This window comes from Phytophthora ramorum (assembly GCF_020800215.1).
Source record: "Phytophthora ramorum isolate Pr-102 chromosome Unknown Phyram_PR-102_s0011, whole genome shotgun sequence".
Lineage (NCBI taxonomy): Eukaryota > Oomycota > Peronosporomycetes > Peronosporales > Peronosporaceae > Phytophthora > Phytophthora ramorum.
The window spans coordinates 167581-187092 of NW_027150657.1; the positions used below are offsets into that span (position 1 = coordinate 167581).

Genomic DNA, 19512 nt, shown 5'->3' on the forward strand with positions numbered 1-19512 from the left:
GAACAAGACCGCCGACAAGATGCTGAGCCTCGTGAAGAAAGTGGCGACCGCGGCCAAGCCGACGGCCCGCCGTACGCCCGCGCAGTCGCGCCTGATGAGCCACGGCCCTGCGCCTCCCGAGGGAAGCCTGGAGGCCAAGGTCCGCCACTACCTGCCGGAGGACTACCACGTACGATGAACATGATGGGAGGATCCGCCACCTTTTGATACAGCGACTGACTGACTGTTGCTCAACAGATTGTGCTGGCCACTCTGGGCGCCTACACGACGCTCATCATGCTGTTCAAGCTCAAGCCGTCCAAGAAGAAGGAGGAAGAGATCGTCATCCGTACGGCTACAGTTTTGACCTGGTTGAGATGGACTGAACTAACCTGTATTTCGTGACTGTGTGCAGCTGCCAGCTCGAACTCAACGTCCACGTCCGTTCCGTCGCTCTTTGACGACGAGTTCGACGAGTGGTCGAAGCTGCCGGGCAACCTCGCCAAGTGGGAGAAGAGCCTCGAGACCCTCGGCAACTAAGCTAGCTGCGACGAATGACGCAGGCAACGGTCGGACTAGGGGACAGGATGGCGCAACAGGGAGGGAGGATATGCGTGTCAGCCAAGTCATCGAGATGAAAAATGAAAAGGCCCTGGCTGAGATAGCCTGCGCAAAGTGAACTGTGTCGCCTTGGCCTTGGCTTTCCATCCGTTTGTCGTATCTGCGGGGCTAAGCATGAGAACTCGCTGTCTAGTAACAGCTTCGTTCTTCTCTCAGAGTTTGGCATTCATACAGGGTCCTGGCCACAGGCAGGAAAACACTTAGATTAAGACACGTCACCTGAGCTGCCATTGCTCTCTTCAACTCCAGTACACATCAACAGTCGATCGATTCGTTCTCAGCCAAGACAAAGTAATCCACCATTGAGGTAAGGCACGGCGATTGATATATAGCGAATTAAGAATGAAAGCACAAGCGCATGTACGCAAGAGAACCCCGCGCGGTTTGTCTGATCAGTCTCCGATCGAGCCGAACTCGGGGGACCCGTCACCGCGCAGCCGCTCGCATAGCATCGGCTCATAGTGATCACCGCCACGGTCGCTACCAGTTAATCGCATGAGCAAGAACCACGGTGCGTGGCCCTTTGAGTGGCAGATCGTGCTCTGCTCCAAGCCGACCTCGCCCCGGGGTCGGTGCGGGAGGAAGAACATCTTACCGCACCCCACCAAGACGACGAAGATGTCACGCTGGTACGCGGTCGCCAGCGCCTCCAGTACGAAATCATCCCCCACGCCACACGCGAGTTGTCCGGATCGTTGTCCACCGAGATGAGGCCGCGGCTGCTGTAGTTAAGACCGATGAGGAAGTGTGCGTTTTCACCACGACCCACTTTCATGTAGTCGCAGTACGAGTGCGCGTTCACAATCGGCTGAGCGTACTCTGTGTACACCGCTTCTGCAGCCTTTCCCCACGAGTAGCCACGCCTCTGGAGCTCGGCGCACTTGTCCAAGAGCATCTTCTTGTCACTGCGGCGCGCGACGAACCGCCGCGTCTGTACCGGACTCACGCCCCAGCCACCCTTCAGCGTGGGGTAGTACAGGTTCTGGATGGCCTTGTCGATCTTCTGCTGCTCCTCGGGCGAGCTGGCGTTGTAATGCGCAAGGAAGAACTTGGTCGCCACTTGGCGGATGCCCTCAGGTGACAGAGGCTCGCACTCCTCCGTGTACAGCAACAGCTGCTCCATCGACAAGAAGAGGCAGTCTCCAAAAGGCAGCACTGGGGCCAGATACTTGACGCTGTAGGCCGTGTCGTGCGGCTCGTAGGACACACCGTCCTCTTCGAGCACACGCAGTAGGTCGCGGCTGCTCGAATCGATGTTAGACACGCGCTGCCAGCCCATGCAAACCGTCACCGGGCGGTCGACCACAGCAGGTCTCGCTGTCATAACGAACGGCTCCGTCTTGAATCGTCTCGGGGTCAGCACCTGCTTCGGCTGAGCCTAGACGCGTCATAACAGTGCAGCATTGGTTAGATCTCTGTTTAGGTAGATAGGATCTGAGTAGATGGCTCACCATTTGCTGGTACTGGGAGTAGGCCAATAGACGCGAGTCCAGCGCGTGCTGCGCGTCCATCACAGCGTCGCTGTAGCCGTCGTGGATGGTGATCTGAGTGGAAGCATCCAGCGCCGGTAGGAACGGCATGGCCACGGGCATCTGGTCCATTTCCACCGACTCGTCGTCTCCCTCCTCCTCGTCCGAGTCGCCAAACGTCGCGCTCCCGTCCGACGACGTGGTGGCCGGCGTCACGGCCGTGGGGGACGCCGCCGTCAGCTCCTGCGAGACATGGCAGGCGCTCGAGTCGCTCAGCTTCTGCGTGAGCACGAACACGTACTCCTTCTCCTCCTTCTCGTCCTGCATGGCTGCACTGGGCTTAGCTTTCTTCCTGGTCTGCTTCAGAGTTGTCTGAGAAAAAAACAACCCGCCTTCTTATCGGGTGTGGCACACATAAATTTAACTTCAAGCAACCATAACACTGGCTTTTATGAATGGTAACATTTTGTGGGTTCTTCTCTAAATTTCTCTCCAGTGGCAGGAATCATGAAACTTGCAAGAAAATGGCTTGCGTGTAAGTTATAAAACAAGGATCCATGAGCTAAAGTTATCCGGGTCATATGAGACGGTCTCATACAAAAGATTATTGAAATGAATCTAAGTGCGCATCGCAATTTAACCACACCATCGCAGCGAGGGGTGTCTTTGAGTCCCAGAAGGTTTGGGCCAGAACCAAGAAGGCACCATGTTTCAGCTTCGCCTAAGAATAGGCAGCAGCAAATACCTGCTGGAACCCATGCTGTCGACAGACGTACCGCTTTGAGCAGAATCAACTGGTTTAGTAGATAGGAAGATAGCGCTTCCACCAATCACAGCTAATTACCTAAATTTCGCCAATCAGAGATGTCAAAGTGGGGACATTTGATCACTAAACCAGTTTGTTTGTAGCACACGAGCTACTGGCACGATGATAAATAATCTGAAAAAAATATAATTTACAAGGAATATACGATGTATATCAACAAAATGATCAGCGCATCAACGAGTTCTTGGTGAGCAAGATGTTTATCTGTGAAGCAAGTCTCTGACTAGTTACCTGGTTGTTGACTCCAATCTAAATCTGCGTAGCATCGGAGTCCTCGTCGGCATCGTGGTGTCGGGGGAGATCGTTGAGTGACATGCGGTGACGCATTTGCTTCCGGCGGCGGTACTTCTCCTTGCCAATTGCAAGCATTCGATGCTCGCGCTGATCATATTCCTCCGCGTTGTGTTCGCGCAGCGGGTTGTACTCGATGTGAAAGTTTGTTAAACCCACACAAATCTGGAATATGTCGTCGTACAAATCGTCGCTCCACCGGTACTTGTCTACACAGACACGCCATAGGGTGCACAGGCGCCCGAAGAAGTTTTCTACGATCACGCGGTCGCTTCCTCGTCACTAGGCGACTGGCGAGGAAACTCTGCATATTCAGCGCGCCGTTCAACCTCACGTTCATCGAGCAATGCCAGCATGGACTGCTGGTGCTCTGGCTGGGAACGCTGGGTTCTGCGGGGAGCCATCGGGTCGGAGGGGTCTTAAGTTGGTCGTAGACTGTTGGGTCGGTAGCAAAATTGCTTATGAAGTCACGAGAGTCACAACACGGCAGGATGGAGAGGCTGTGTCGCCAGCCACCAATTTTCACGCGCCAAACGCAGTGGCTTGGTGCCAAGGACTGCAGAACAATCGCTACCTGCCAGTCAGTGTTGCTGGTTGCAGCAGCCGGGCCAGCTGTTAGATTGCTACATGCCTGGACTGTGAAAGGTCCGGGCTTATTGGAATTATGTCTCTGGACAATGAATAAGCTCAACACCTGATAAACGACACAGCGTGTTCCTGCATGCACGCTAAATATTGGTGGCCCCACAATGAAACAAAAGACAGCCCAGCTGCACATCTGAACCATCTTCTGCGCAAGCTTCGAGATAATCCGACTTCCGCGTGATTAGTTACTGATCACCGGGTTATTTGCGTGCCGCTGCCAAACTGCTACTTAGGTCAATTGGAGAAAACGCAGGAAGCAGGGATATCTCCACCGATGCGCGCACCAGAGGTGTGTTAGCATATTCCTCAATTTTCACGCTCTTTCACACATTTATCGAATGGGGGCTACGCCGACAAGAGCACCAGACTTCCAGAAGCGCGTGAGGCTGACCAAGGAGCAGGAGCTGCTGCTGTGTCGACAACGTCATGAGCTTCCTGCTGGCACGTACCGCGAGCTGTCTGTCTGGGCATGCAACGAGTTCGAACTGCCCAGACCACCATTTAAGCAAGTCATTTTGTGGTGGAGCGGGATCACGAAATTGCTGACGCGATCGCAACTCACCAACGGTTGCCCGAACTGCCGACTGTCGGAGGGGGTACTCCGTTGATCCGGCGGATCTTGACCTTACAGCTCACCTTGTGTACCCGACCGCTTGGGCGGGTTACGCTCTTCCGGTACTCACGCGAGGGAAGTCAGTGGTGAACAGGCCAGAACTGGGCTTGAGGGCCCTTCAGGTATGGGGGGTGGTTGGCTGCCACGCGGATATGCTTCACGCAGCAGTCGGTTCGGGTGTCGATCGTGTGTGATCGATCACGGGGTGTGTCCTTTACGGGGTCCTTTTCGATGCTTGCCGCCTCCTATTGCGGGGTCTTGATGAGTTGGAGGGAGAAGGGGAGCGCACCTGGCCAAGCTATCCAGGGGCTTCCGTGTTCTCGCTTGAGTCACTTCAGGTGGTTGTCCGGTCGTCGGGTAGGCCAATATACTTCCTTCCCCGGAATTCGGAAGACCACTTGCGTGCTACAAGGAAAATCTCTCTCTGTTTATCCATTTAGAACTACGTGCCTATCCCCCATCTCTCTTGCGTATCTCATGATTGCTGACATTCTTGGACCTCCGATGTGCCGGTATTTGTGGTACGTGCTGATCTGATCGGCTGATTTGTACCCATGTCAATATGATCGGTCGATCGGAACCCATGTTGATCTGATCGGTTGATCTAAACTCATGTGGTACCGCGATCAAATCTACCAAGATCGGAATGATGGTCTTCATATTCACCATCCGGTCGTCCGACCGTTGATGCTGCCCATCCCAGGTTCCAAGCCATCCATCCGTACCCATCGACCAATCACCTGGTCGGACACGATCAATCCATCTCCAAAACCTTCTGGTCACTTCTCCACAATTTCTCGCGTCCTCAAGATCGAAAATGCCACCCACGATCCGTTCTTTATTGAAGCAGAAGACTGTAGTGATAATGGGACGAATAATAACAAGTATGATTTCCCCATATTTATCAGCACTGCCCACAAGAGTAGCTCAATTTGCAGCAGCGCTCACAAGATGTTTTTATCCAATAGGAGGCTGTATGGTCAACCGATACCACCGGGAATTTTGAACTTGTGCAATTTACTCATCAGTACACTCTCCGTGTGTTCCGACGCAATACCCGTGCTATTGAGAGCGGGCTGGTAGATGAAATCACTAGAGTAACATTGTTGTACGTATTACTGTTATATCTGCAATTGGCAGCTATAGCTGCTATTAACTGTGGCTTCTTGCGAAATGTGTTTCGTGTGCAGTCAACAGTCGTTGGGCAACTCCAAGACATGAATCGCTTGATCTAGGTGTCCGTAACGGGCGCAACCAAGTCATTCTGTATTGACTACTTTCAGTCTGCTGTGTTGACTGGTTTATTTATCAAAGATGTAGTGTCCAATGACCGTTGGTCTATTGAGCTTGGTGTTTCACAAGGATACTATAGAAGTTGGAATGTCAGAGCATTATGTGTGCATAGCTCGTTACCCTGTCCCACCAGTGCGGAAAAAGACAAAGAAATCCAAGCTGAGTGACACCCCCACAGGTTTCTGGTACATAAGCGCAATGAGTTTGAATCATGCAGACTTGTGTGACACAGTATTTACTTGCACAGTCAGTCAACTTCGATATTAAGTGGGTTTAAGGCTGCAATTGTACCTGGGCGCCAAACGTCATTTGCGCGCGTCATTGGATCTGTAAAGGCCACCCACATCGATCTGAGCAGTCAATAAGCCACAGTGTACCGGGCGATATCAGCCGGGATATTTATCACTAGAGATCACAACAAACACTGAATTTGTAAGCAAAGACCACAAACAACCTGATTGGATATTAATGAAAGATCCAATCTCATTACTAGAGAGTTGGGCTAATAGTGCTTTTGTTGTTGTTGAAATGATTGAAATGGCTTAGATTGCTTTGGAAGAAATAAAATGTAAACCAGCACGATTTTGGAGAAGGGAGACGGACTTCGTGATAAGCTATCCGTGAAGGGAGATGAAACTGTATCCGGGGGAGAGTTCAGCAAACCAGCGTTGCAGTTCGGCAGTTCGGGAAGTGGACAGCTCATGGAGCACGGTAGATCCAACACTCACGTTAATAGAGCGTACGTTGTTGTAGTCGGATATTTGACCGTCCTTGATCAGAATGATGCGGTCCTGCAGGGATTCTTGGATTTCCTCGGCGAGCTGTCCCCATACGGTGCATAAGATTTCCGCGTCGGAATCGTCTGCCAACAGGAAGTCGCGCTTAGTAGTTTGTCTTCCCGCGCGAGTTGTGATCTTTCTCAGAGGGCCAATTTCGACAATCACACCGGAGATGGTTCGATATATGGAAGCCTCTGCAATCGGTAAATCGGCAAGTTTGGTGTATCGTAGAGAAGGTTCGGGGTAGTCAGCAGTATGCTCCACTTCGTAAACATCGGCGTTCCCTCCAAAGGAAAGTTCGATAGTTGAATTGCGCGGAGCGAACGCAGTGTTTGCAGATCTGATTTGCCCGGTAGAAAAAGAGCAGATAATACCAGGAGCAAGCGTGTCGTAAAATTTGTCGACGCCTTCATTAAAGATCGTCACGCGTGGAGCGACCCCGCTGTTATCAGTCGCGTAAACTTCAAATAAGTTGCCAGTTCCACGCCACGATTTGTAAGCGCGAACAGGATTCCGGTCCAGAATGCGACCAACAAAAGACCATGATGTTTTAAGCTCCGGATTTAAATCTTGGACATCATAAACAGGCAGATGTGGATGATTATCGGTATTGTCTTGAGCTCGTTGAGGTGTAGAAAGCGTCGGCGTCACTTCCGATGATTGAGCAGTGCAGTTCTCAAGAGAAGCTGCTGGCACGATTCCTTGGCCACGGGAAATAAGCTGCTGGTTATCAGCATCAGTAGTATCATTGCTGGTCATAAGTGAAGACAATACTTTGCATTGCCTTTTGGGGGGTAGATTGATGCCTGGATCGTCAATCATTGTTCATTTTTGATGGGCTTTGGTCATTCAGAGCACCTGCTCGGAGGGTATGTGTAGCGGGGCTACACAGTCGGTTCACCTCCTACCTTAGTGCAACACGCACTAATGCATACATTCAGGTTGACCACTCTACAGGGAGGTCCACATTCATAGCAAAGAGATATGACTGATAGAAAGCAACATCTTTCTACCAATGAGAGTCATTCATTAGATAAGGATTCTGCCAGCCATCCAATGGCAGAATCTCTCATTAGAAAATATCAGTTTTGGGAGGAAACCCCATTTACAATCAATACAGTTTCGTGGTAAGGTGGCCTTCTATTTGATGTTTATGTGTTTTTTTTCCTATAGAAGCCTTATAATATGCAAGACGTGACTTGATGTCATTCTTCTGTCGTGGGGGAGATGTTCGTTGGTCTTGGGGAGTGAATCGGCATAGGTAACCATGGAGCGGGTCTTGCACCGCTTGTGGTGGGTTTCGCAAATTGAATGTTCTTGTCTGTTTGGTGTTCGCGAGTATTCGAACTGCTTCGAGACTTGCTTTTGCTGGGGTGCTCCATTGTACTGTGAAGAAGCCTTGTAGCGTTTGATCCAGTTCGTGTGCTGGGTTATCTTCAGTTGTAGTTTCTGTTGCTGTTTTGATCGCTTTTTGCGCTGTTTTATCTACGCTCGCAAGTCGTAGATATGTGTTTGCTGCGTCACCATGCCGTTCAGCGGCTTGTAGACCGTGTGCTAAACTTTTTGCTGCGTTCGCCTGCCGTGATCCAACCGTATTGAAACGGATGTTTGCTGCTTCGACTCCGTGCCACTTCCCATCTAGTTTTCCTTCAAATAAAATCCAACCTCCGTGTACCTGTTCTGCTGGGGTGGTGCTAAAGTGATACTGTAGCTTTCTCTTGAGTAGTTTCGGTGTTGGTTCGTTCGTGTTGATTGTCATCATGATGCTGTGGCAAATGCCTAGGCAGGTTCCTTGAATTCTGGTTCTCGGGTTTCGTTTCCATGCGCTCGCTATTGCGAGAACTTAAAATGTTCCTGCTGCATAAATTGCCGCTTGTGTGTCTTGGGTTGATTGCTCCTCGTCTTCAAAGATGATCTTGTTTCTTAATCGCCAGAGTAGGACTGGTGTTACCGTAGTCCATATTCTCCAAATTGTTGCCATTGCTGTTGTGTGGTATGGGGTCCATCGTGTGACGCATTTCTGTGCCATTGCGAGGAACTCCATAGTCAGTTGAGGTGCAGTTCTGGATGCTGCTGCTGATTCTAAATCTTGACGTTGTGTTTCATTAATCGAGTATCCCATCCATTGGTTTATCCATTTCGCCCAGGCTGCCTGTGCTATTGGATATTCCCATATTATATGGTCAATGGTTTCGGTGGTACATGTGCAGTCAGTTTGTGGGCAACTTCGATTAACTGGCCATCCCTTGTGCCATAAATTCATTGCTCCAATTGCCGCTCGATAGATTGTCCAGTTTTGGTAGTCCGTGAAAACGCCCTGTTGGTCCCAGATGTTATCTGGACTTTGTGTCAGTGCTGCTTTCCCCCATTGTGATGTTGCTGCTCGTTTGGTGATTTTATCTATGATTGGTTGAAGCTCGATGTCTTGTGATTCTCTGAAGTACTTTGATCGTTGTCGTCGGAGTTGTGCTGTTATATTCTTGGCCATTGTTGCTGTGTTCACCGCCCATGGGTACAGAGCTGTTTGCGGGTGTGCCGCAAATACTATTCCTACCACACGTTGCCATGTTTGTAGCTCTTGGAGATCTGTGTTGTCTTTGTAGCTTTGATCCACCCACGCAATGTGTCATGTCCATCCGTCGTTGTTCAATTCGAGTCGCAGTACCGGTTTTTGTGGATCAGTTACTACCGATGCAATTATGCTGCCCTCAGTTTTCGTATCCATGGTCCAGGTGAGTAGGTGTTTAAGAGGTGGTAGCGCGATTGGTCGTGTTGCTTGGTTTGGTTGCTCCCATAGATTCCATGGCACGCTGTGCAGAATATAGCTGCACCATTGCCGGATGTGTTCTTCTTGTCGTCCTCTGGTTTGTGATCTTTTTGTCTTCGGTTTGATTTCAATGCTGTATTCCCCAATCTCTGTCAGCTGCATCATGTTAGATATGTCGATTTCGTCGATTCGGCAGACTGGTATTGTTGGGTAGTCTTGGTGTTGGAGTGGTTTTCCGGCTTTGTCGATGATATTGGCGTTGTTGTTCCAGGGCGCTTGTAGAAGGAAGTCAGCGTGGTCTGGTAGTGCTGCGTTTCGTGTCACCTGAGTTGATCTGGAATGGATGGTGTTGTCATCTTTCCAAAATGTTGATGTATGTTGTGGTCCCGCTGCTAAGACGCGTTGTATCTGGTCCTCCTGATTCTCATCTCGGAGTATTCCTTGTGATTGTGCTTCCCAGAGTTCTAGCTTGCCTAGTGCTTGTGCTGATATTCGTAGTCGTCCGTTGTTCTCGCGTGTTGCTGTGCTAATCATTTTCGCCGAAGTTGGTCTGAATGCGCAGCATAGTTCTGAGGTCGGCTCCCCTGGATGCACTAGCTCATGCCATGCCTCTGTGTATGTATCTGCTGGTGTTTGAATCCATTTTTCGGCTAAGTTGCAGCGTGTTGCCTTGAGTGCTCTTGCGATGTCTTGTAGTCCTAGTCCTCCTGCTGATCTGGGCGTGAAGAGTAGTGCTGGGTTGAGTTTGTGTGTGCTTGGTTCTGTACTTGCTGACGCCTGCCATACAAATTGTTTTTGTAGGTTTTCTAGTTGTTGGAGCGTTGATTTGGGTGGGATGAATTGCTTTCCGGTATATAGTATAGCAGGGAGCGCTATTACATTGAACAGCATTATTCGCTGTGCCACTGAGTTGCCCACTTTAGTTGCAATACGGAGTCGTCGTTGAATCTTCTCGATGCGAATATTCCAGTTTTCTACTGTTGCGTCTTGATTGCCTACCCAATATCCCAATTGTCTCGTCGTTTCTTCTGGTTGGAGGACTGGGAATCCATGCCATTTGGCTGGAGTTCCTGCTGTATTAAGTCCAATGAGTATGCTTTTTCCTGGTTGCACCTGTAATCCTGATAATTCTCCAAAGTTATGTAGCGTTTGCTGTACTGCTGGAAGTTCTTTCAGCGAGTTCAGGTAAACTGTGCTGTCGTCCACGAAAGCAGAAAATTTGTGTCTGTGCTCATTATTTCCTGAGATAGTTATTCCAGATAGTTGGGGATGTTGGTTGATCGCATGACTGAGTATTTCTACAGCGAGTATGAATAATAGTGGTGCCAAAGGGCATCCTTGCCGGATCCCTGACTCAACTGTCCATTTCGTTGAAGTTTTTCCGTTTACCAGAAATCTGGCTGTTGTTCCGTGGTGCAGTCGTTGGACGACCGAGATGAGTTTCTCCGAGAATCCAAATTTGCGTAGTACCATAAGCATGAATGTCCTGTCCAGTGTATCATAGGCTTTGCGAAGGTCAAGACATAAAACTGCCGATAGGTCTGCCCATGCCTTGGCTGGGTTGTTGACGGTCTTTTCTAGGATGTTTCGCAGGATTGTGATAGTTTTGTCGATATTGCGCCCTCGTACGAATCCTTGTTGAGCTGTGCTGATAAGTTTTAGTAAAAATTGATGTAATCGGTCCGCTAATATTCTGCCGAAAAGTTTGTATGCTGAGTTCAACAGTGCAAGGGTCGATAGTCCATGGCGTCAGCTGAGTCTCCTTTTTTCCGTAGTGGTACTATCGTAGCTTCCAAGAAAGATTGGGGTACCTTCCAGGATCGCGTTGAAGAGTTTAGTCATTCCTGGTACCAGTTCTGCTTGGAAATCTTTGTAGAAGTCGTGGTTTAGTCCTGTTGTTCCTGCTGTCTTGTTCCGTTTGAGATGTTCGATCGCTATCGTGGTTTCTCCTTCTGAAATTGTTTTCGCTAAGTCTTCTGCTTCTTCCTGGGTTAGTTATGTTTTTCAGGAATTTTTGCTATCTTGCGAAGTACTTCTTCTCGTTGAGATGGCTCAATTGTAGCATGTGATTGTCCAAACACATGACTCCATTCGGATGCCATGCGTTCTTCAATGGGATAGTCGTCTGAGTAAAAGTGTCCAGGTGAGGGTTTGATTTCAGATACTGTTTGATCGCGTTGCCAGTCTGAATTACGTCGAAACACTGTTCTTGTATTTTCTGCTGTTCTTTGAAGGTTCCTTCCGAATGATCTTGCTGCTGTATTTCTTGCTTGTACTTGTTCGACTTCCTGTATTTCTTTCCGTGATGTTCGAACAATTCGGGTCGTTGCGCGCAGGTTTGCAAAGTACCGTGTGCTTTGTCGCTTATCTGCTGTGTGAACTTGTTGGAGTAATCGTTGAATTCGTTCAACTACTGTGTCCCATTCTGCAATTGGGTCTGTTGTTGTTTCGTACTGACCCATGATTTCACCGATTCCTTTCCAATTCCATCTTTGACGCGTTGTGGTCTACCGGATGGTATAGGATATCGAGGTCTCTGTTTTGTTGGTGTATTTGCTGTTGTTCCAGTAGTGAGTTCGAGTCGTACTTCACGATGGTCCGAGTCATGTGCTGATTCTAATACGGTGACCCACTGTACTGCTGAAAACGGTTCCCCCTTGACGTAGAACCTGTCAAGTCGGCTCGCTCTGTCTTGGGTCCAATATGTGTAGTATTGTAGCGGGTCGTGATCTTCTTCATCGTCGTTTAAGTTTCGCGTGAGGCTAATAGCGTCCATAAAATCGTGTTTGTCGAGTAATGTGCTGAGTAGTTTGTTTCATTTGAGAAGTTGCTTGGTTTGCGTCTAGTCACTCTGTCCTGATATGGTTGCAGGACACAGTTGTAGTCTCCGCCAATTATTATCGATGTGTGTTGAGATATCCATGGGTCAAGGTCAGCGAAAAATTGATCTTGGTCATTGCGTTGCGCCGGCGCATAGACATTAATTATTGGCCATCGTCAAGTTCTACTGCCATCACCCTTGACGTCCAGCTCTCTTTTGCCATGGTTTGATGCGTGAGCTGATCTCAGGTGACGCTAGTATACCTAATCCGGCCGATTTTGTGTGTTGTTTGGGTCCAGTAGCTCATTTCATGGTCAGGGTTGGTGATCTGCCATGCTCGTTGCCATTGGTCCCTCATTTTTTGTATTTCTGGGTTGCTGTGTAATTGAGTGTCTTGGAGTAATATAATATCTGGTCTTCGGTTGCCCGGTGTCGTCGCCACCCGCTCATCCACTGTCTGCGTGATTTCTTCGCAAATCCCCGTAAGTTTTGTGTGCTGATGGTCAAGTTGGTTCGTGGCTTCCGTTTGTTTCTGCTGGTTATTGGTGGCTGTTCAAATAAATTTGCTATGTTATGTAAATCACTGTAGTAATTCCGTCTGGAGATTTGTTGGTTCTTTGCGCATTCACTTGGTTTAGTGTTGTGGCTCTGGTTCGCTTTCCAGATCCACGGCGGTGTTATCCGAGTTTGTTCGCTGTGTTAATAATTCTTCGAGTTTAGTCCATACTCCAATTGTATCATCTTGATGGATCGTGGAGTTGATGTCTGAATTAGACTGCATGACTTCAAAGAGTAAATCGAGATACTCGATCGTTGTTGTTTGGTGTTGGCATCCTGGTTTATTGGACAATCGTCTGAGTTCATTCACATATACATGGGCTACAATAATCATGCGAGTGAGGAATTTCAATCGACCCTTGCTGCAGAGTTTAAGCAGTTCCATGTCTCCATATTTCATCAATTTGAGTTCCCTCCAAAGTTCAGCTGGAAATAGGTTAAGTTGTTCCTGGTTAATCGAAGCTTGTTGTTGGAGCTCAGTACTACATACCTCCAGCCATGTCCCTTGTCTGTGTTCCCTTTTCCTTTCATTATTTCCGCAAGTTGCCCAAGGCAGTGGGTAAGGCATTCTAATCTGGCTGTAGTGGTCCATGTGTCGAGAATCGCATCAGTCATCGTTGAGAGAATAAAACAGGGGATTGGTAGGTCTGGAGTGCTGAGAAGTGCCCCCGGTGCTTGTGTGACTGCTGGTTTCCAAGTTTCGGATGTTGCAGGTAGTATGGGAAATTTCGCTAGTGTCGCTTGTTCCCAATTAATTGCCTGCTTCAACCACAGTTTCCGAAGTTCTTTTTGTCGTGTCCTGCTGGAGCTGATAGTAGCTGCTGGTTTATCAAACCTGCTTGGTTCTTGGTTTTGAGGGCGGATAGTTGTACTGTCCAGTGGGTCTGGTAGTAGTTCTGGGTCGTCTTGTTCCCATGTTGATTCGTTCGACGGTGGTTCGCTCGATTGCGTCGATGTGAAGGTTGATGATGGTCCTTGATCGAGCAGCTCCATTTGCCATTGCTTCAGTGTTGTTTGGTCTACCTCGTATCTTTTCATCCATTCATTCACTGCGGCTTCATCCGTCCACTGTAGCTCTCGTAAATCTTGTCTCCGTCCTGGTGCAATTCCATCAATTCCAGAAGTTGAGAATACTCGAAGTTCCTCTTCACGTCCTTGGCCGTAGATTTTCTCCTCATTGCGCTCCTGTGCCTCTGTTGCTGTCAATGGGGGTTTGGGCTCCTGGTTTGTTGATAGTGGCTCTGAAGGTTTTTTTACTTCATTGTTTTCAGCCAGGTCCATTCTTCGTCCTCTGAGTGACTTCCATTGGTTCAGCGGTGTTGTGGATGTTAAGGTTGCTCTGTAGAGAGGCTTTAGGGTTGAATTGAAGGTGGCTATAATGTTTTGGTCGGAATAGCAGTACTATGGGTAGTTCGTCCGGTGATTCTCTGTTCTTGCAGTCCTGTCGAATCTGATTGATCCATTGTTGGGCTTGTTTTGCTTCGTAATTTCGTTCTTTGGCCGTACTGTACTTGTTTCCTGATTTGGTTACCTGCGCTGGCGTGAATTGCTGGTATGTGGCCTGGGCTAGCCCTGGTCTAGCTACGACCACAAATATGTTGCGGTGCAGGATCTTTGCTAACATTCGTAGTGTTTCATCAGTTCCCCAGTGGCGTCCCGAAATGTATCCGCTTCGTCGTGAGTCTGACTTTCCCAGGTCAATGAAGTGTGTTTTCAGTGCTTGTTCGGATTGCTCCGGAGAAAGTTGTTGTGGTGTTCGCTCCACTGCAGTTAAAATCTTGAGTCGTGAATCGTGTTCAAATTCTTCGTTGAAGAAGTGTTCGCTTGCTGCTACGAGGCCTTTCTTGAGTTTACCAGTGATGGTTTCGAGTGGTTTTATGCTGTTCGTTTCTTTGAAGTTTCTGTTGAGTAGTGCAGATGCGCTGCATAGTATTGGCAGTTGCCATTGTCTGGTGTCGACGTCTCTTCCAATCCACATTCCTTAAGGACCTGCTGTCCTGTCATCGTTGTTTCATCACACTGGTCCAGGTTAAGCCAGCTATTTTTTCTAGAGCTTGTTTGTTGGCTGGTTGTCTGCGTTCAGCAATGAGCTTGTTGATTAGGCCTCGTTGCGACTGCATTCGTTGAGTTCGTTGGCTTAATGTTTCGCGGATAATTTCTGCTGGTGAAGTTTCCCTGGTTGGAGTGATCGGGTGAGGAGGGTACTCCATGTTATTTGCTATGGAATTGTTCTCGTCGCTGTGCTCTGTCGCCAGCACTGGTCCTCTTTTTTCGTCTTGCTGTACATTAAAACGATGTCCCTTGTTAGTTCCTACCGTTTGCCATTCGTTCTTACCTGGTTCAGGATCTTTTGGCGTGATTGATGTACGTGATGCTGTTGCAGCTGTCGTGTGGGTCCTAGTAGATCGATTTTCAGTTGACCGTCGATTTAGCTGTGTCAGTGGGAGCACTGGCATTTCTGGTTCTTGCTCTTCATCTATCCAGTACTTCGTCATTTCCTCAAAGCTGATGACAGTGCGCTGTTGTCTTGGTAGCGTTGTGATGTCTTCTGCTGAAACTTGGATGCAGTACTCCGAAGTGTACCAGTAGTCATCCTGAGCGTTACATCTGTTGCGCGTGTGACCAATTGCACCACATTGGAAACATGGAGGGGCTGGTTTCACGTTGACATGGTGAATTAGGATCTTTGTTCCATTCCAGTTCAGGAATCTGCGGTCTACTAGGAAAGTAGGACATAGTTGGCTCTTGAAGTAGATATCCCAGGTATCAGTTTGCCTCTCGTGTGTTTCTGATGATGGTTCCTGCCACGTCGTGTACACACCTGTAAAGTGCTGCTGTAGGAATGCGTTCCAATGCTGCTTCATCCATGAACCTCGACACGTTGAGGAATCGAACATGGTATCGGTCTCTCGGTTTCTCATCACGTACTCCATCTGCTCCCATTTGTCTCGCCCAGACTCCAGCTGAGTGGTGATTTAGTGATTCTACTAGCTCAACAGGGGTGAGTGTTCATTGCGGAGTGTGAAATTCTTGTGGCGGAACGGTAGAGTTGTAAATTCGTTGCCCCACTGTGTCGCCTGCTCTCTCGTCCAAAATATTAGGTGGACAGCATGTTGGGCACGATCATAGCAGACTTGTTTTGCGCTTTTTAAAAGCGCCACAATACGTTCTTCAGGGTGTTTGCTTCTGCGCTTTCCAAGCAGTATCATGCCTACCAGTCTTTCTCTTGATTGGAAATCTGGGTAGACAGGAAAATCTGGGGGTAGTTGGGTCACTAGGTCTCCTTCAACTTGAGCTTGAATTGCATTCTGGATCATTCGCAGTGCTGGGTTCGTGAGACTCGCTTGAGGAATGGTGGTAAGTGTGCACAGAGGATGGTTCCTTCCAGAAGTCCCTTGATGATTGTTGCTTCTTTTTCTAACGGCTTGCGGATTTTGGTGGGAAATCCGTAAGGTGTTTCACAAATTTTTCGGTATACAGGAATATCAAACGTTGAGAACTCACTACTCATGAATCGATACGGTGAGTTTTCCTCGCCCGTCATGTCGACGGGCTGATGTTACTGAGACCGGAAGGTGTTTCTATCATTTACGTACATGTAAGCGGACATATATTGGCATGATACTGTACATTAGAGAAATGCACCGGTTTTGAGTTGGCTTCAAGCAGATGCTTTTCTCGAGATGGGGAAACATAAAGTAAATGACGACCTCAGATTAAATACGGATGCCCCTGATAGCCCACGATTTTCTCTAAAAGTATGAACTTTTGGACTTAGCGCTTTTGAAGGAGAAGTCCAAGTTCCACCCTGGTCGTATCCGGTGTCGTTCGGTTTGACACCAAACGAACACATTATCGCCAAGTTGCTACAAATCAAACCGTAAAAGATCTTTTATTAGTTGAAGTTTTCAAGAACTAACTACAACTACTTTTCCTAATCTCGTTCGTGAACTACTTCGCATTGCTGGACACCAATTGCCTTGTACAAATAGCGCATACGTAGATAGGACTGCACCTCATAAAGACAGTCGGCCCACGCTCTCGGCAAGTAGCAGTTCCAGAACAACCAGGCACCAGATGCCACACGAGCTGCTGTCTCTCTGAGTGCACCAGTCGATTTCCTTGTAGGTCACCTTGTCCTTTAAGCCCAGCAAAGGCTCAATGACACACCGCACACTTGACTTCAAAGTTGCGAGATTCCCCTTCAGCTGGAGCGGGTCAAACGTATAACACACGTGCGTACGCTTGTCGAGCAAATACGCCCCCCCAGTGATGGTCCAGACAGATCACTGCAATGATCCGGTCGTTGGAAGGATCCATGGCTCCAAAACCAGCCGCCGTCTTCTTCTTCACACTGAGTCCCGCGAAATCATGGTAACACGGGTTAATCACACCTACGTTCGGGTACATCTGCTTCAGTGCCAGCATCGCCGATATAATAGACGAGCTGTGTAGCCACAAATTTTCTCGAAAATCCACCAACGAGCAACCAAGAGACCATTCAGGCCCCAGGCGAACTTAACCCAACCGCATCCCTTGTACTGCTTCCTTGTATGCTTGCTACATTGACAGTAAACAAATAGAAGCAGTAAGCATTGTTTAGTCCGTGATATGTGCTTTCGGTATCCATGTGTTGAAGCACTAACCTTTGTATAGTCGCAGGCGTCGGTAAACGGTGGGACCACGTCCTTGATCTGCCACTCAACACCGCTAATCCAATCCAGTGTGAACTGCACAAGCTGAAATCTGTTACGCGCCTCCAGCACACTGGCCATTGCCTCTAGCTGGTCAAACGTAGCGGACCCATAATCGCTCCAGTTCGCGAGCAGGTTCAAATTATCAGTGGCTTTAATAGCCGTGATTGCTTCTTGAATCTTGTCCAGCTGAAGAATTCGAGTGATCTTTGGTACTTGTTGGCCGACATTGTATGGCCGCACTGATAGACTCCCTTGGACTTCAACATCATCCAGATTTAATGTATCAACCATTGCTTTTGCGATATCCAGGCTGTAAGCGCCGTCCAGAAGAGCAGCGACATCATCCAGTCGAGCCTTCCGTGTTTTCTTGTCATCCCTAATCTTTACGGCCAGTGCACGCGCCTCACGAAGTTCCTTCCCCCCTGCAAGACGTCGCTTCTCACTCTTCGAGAGTCCTCTAACACGCGGAGGGGGCGTGAATGAAATTGGTGCAGTTTTTGATCCTTCTTGGGGTGTTCCTGTGTGAGTTCGGTGCCGTCCGGTGTCGATCCGGTATCCCGTGATGCTGAAGTTGAAGACAGTTTTGCTTCAACATCCACGTCACCTGGTGGATCACTAGCCTCAAGACCTTCATCTTCCGGTACGTCATGCACTTCACCACTCGCATCTTGTACTGAAGTAGTACGTTTCTCTTCCAAGGTATCATCACCTCGTTGTGCTGGTGGCGTGATCGAAGTAGCCAGAGACGGATTGACGTAAGAAATCTGCGTGAGACCCGTCGAGCTCATGGATGATTCTTGCGATAGCACTGTCAAAACATTGCTGGTTGTAGCCTCCATGACAAACCTTGGTACGTCACCACCTTGCAGCGCGTCGTAAAATCCCTGCATCCACTCTAGCGCGACCCGAAACGTCGGGGTTGACTGCAACGCCATCCTGTCAACGATCTTCTCCGCAAGCTCCTTGGTCTTAATGTACTTGTCCGTTGATACCACCACAATATCCTTGCGAATAGCTGCGCAGCTACTCTTGTAGAAGCCACCCACTCCTACGTCACCTTCATCAATATTGTTTTGCGGTGCGTGCACTCTATTCTCTGCGTAGTTGAACCACTGGTGCTTCGTGACAGGGTGGTTGTGATACCCAGACGCCTTCAGAGTGATGAACCAACCCGAATGTCCAGACACCACCCGAGCGTTGATCTTGGCAGTACACTCGGTTGCCCGTACCAAACGATGCTTGCGTTTTCCAGATCCACGAGCAGCTTGAGTCCGTCCGTGAGTACACCGGAGTGTCTTGCAGTACTTGACCCAGCTCTCTGGAATGTATTGTGTGCCCTTCCGGGTCTCCACAACTGCTGCATCTTCACCTGTCGTCTTAGCTTCACGCGCCACGGCATTACGCATTTGATTGTTGCGACTGGAGACAGAGGTGCTCGTTCGACTTGAAAACTGTTAGGTACGTTGCCCCTTGGAACTCTTCAAACGCACGGTGGAAGTCCTCCCACGATGGCCAGCGACACGGGAAACCTTCCACAAACGCACCATCTTCAGCATCACTTCCGTCACGAGGCGAAAGTGTTGTCGCCGTGCGTGCTGCCTTCCGCGGAGATTTCCGGTGTCCCTTCCGGTTTCGTTTCTGTGCGACACCGGACGCAGATTCTTCATTGCTACTGCTAACCTCCATCTCCTCTGCGTCCTTGCCACTGCTGCTTCCCGCCTCAGTCTCTGCATCCTCGTCACTGTCATCGACACCTTCACTCTCAACACTGTCCTCATCCGCATTTCCACGCAGCACGATACCTTTAGAGGTTTTGGCTGGCCGCGCGGCACCGGCACCTTCGTCCTCGTAGTCGGAATCTCCACTATCCGACGGCTCGCCTTCTTTGTCTTCGGCGTCCAACTGCTGCATCACCTCGCCAAGCGCATTCTCGGCTTCTTCATTCTTTTGCAGTTTCGCGTCCGACGCTCGAGTTCGCATGGTACGACCCAGTGACTCCAACTGTCCTTCAACAGCCTTCTTCTTCTCGAGCGCGATACGCTCCGCACGCAAAGCCTCGAAAGCCGCTTGATATGGGGCGGGAAAAGGGGGGATGTTCTTCCCCGATCGAATGTCTGCCACGCGCTGTCGGCGACGAGCGACAATGTCCGCGC

At 49.2% G+C, this 19512-nt stretch overlaps 4 protein-coding genes across 4 annotated transcripts; 1 reads left to right on the forward strand and 3 right to left on the reverse strand.

The window, feature by feature from the left end:
• Nucleotides 1-19: 19 nt before the first annotated feature.
• On the forward strand, nt 20-519 carry KRP23_10851 (uncharacterized protein; the record flags this gene model as incomplete). The annotated part of the gene is made up of 3 exons (XM_067881340.1): nt 20-169; nt 238-328; nt 395-519. The coding sequence occupies 3 exons, from the start codon at nt 20-22 to the stop codon at nt 517-519; spliced, it is 366 nt and encodes a 121-aa protein (XP_067740659.1).
• Nucleotides 520-992: 473 nt separating this feature from the next.
• Nucleotides 993-2396, reverse strand: KRP23_10852 (uncharacterized protein; the record flags this gene model as incomplete). The annotated part of the gene is made up of 3 exons (XM_067881341.1): nt 993-1319; nt 1370-1978; nt 2052-2396. The coding sequence occupies 3 exons, from the start codon at nt 2394-2396 to the stop codon at nt 993-995; spliced, it is 1281 nt and encodes a 426-aa protein (XP_067740660.1).
• Nucleotides 2397-3144: 748 nt separating this feature from the next.
• Nucleotides 3145-3590, reverse strand: KRP23_10853 (uncharacterized protein; the record flags this gene model as incomplete). Its single annotated transcript, XM_067881342.1, has 2 exons — nt 3145-3395; nt 3521-3590. 2 exons carry the CDS (start codon nt 3588-3590, stop codon nt 3145-3147), a joined length of 321 nt encoding a protein of 106 aa, XP_067740661.1.
• Nucleotides 3591-17180: 13590 nt separating this feature from the next.
• Nucleotides 17181-19339, reverse strand: KRP23_10854 (uncharacterized protein; the record flags this gene model as incomplete). Its single annotated transcript, XM_067881343.1, has 4 exons — nt 17181-17222; nt 17309-17740; nt 17803-18740; nt 18850-19339. 4 exons carry the CDS (start codon nt 19337-19339, stop codon nt 17181-17183), a joined length of 1902 nt encoding a protein of 633 aa, XP_067740662.1.
• Nucleotides 19340-19512: the final 173 nt, after the last annotated feature.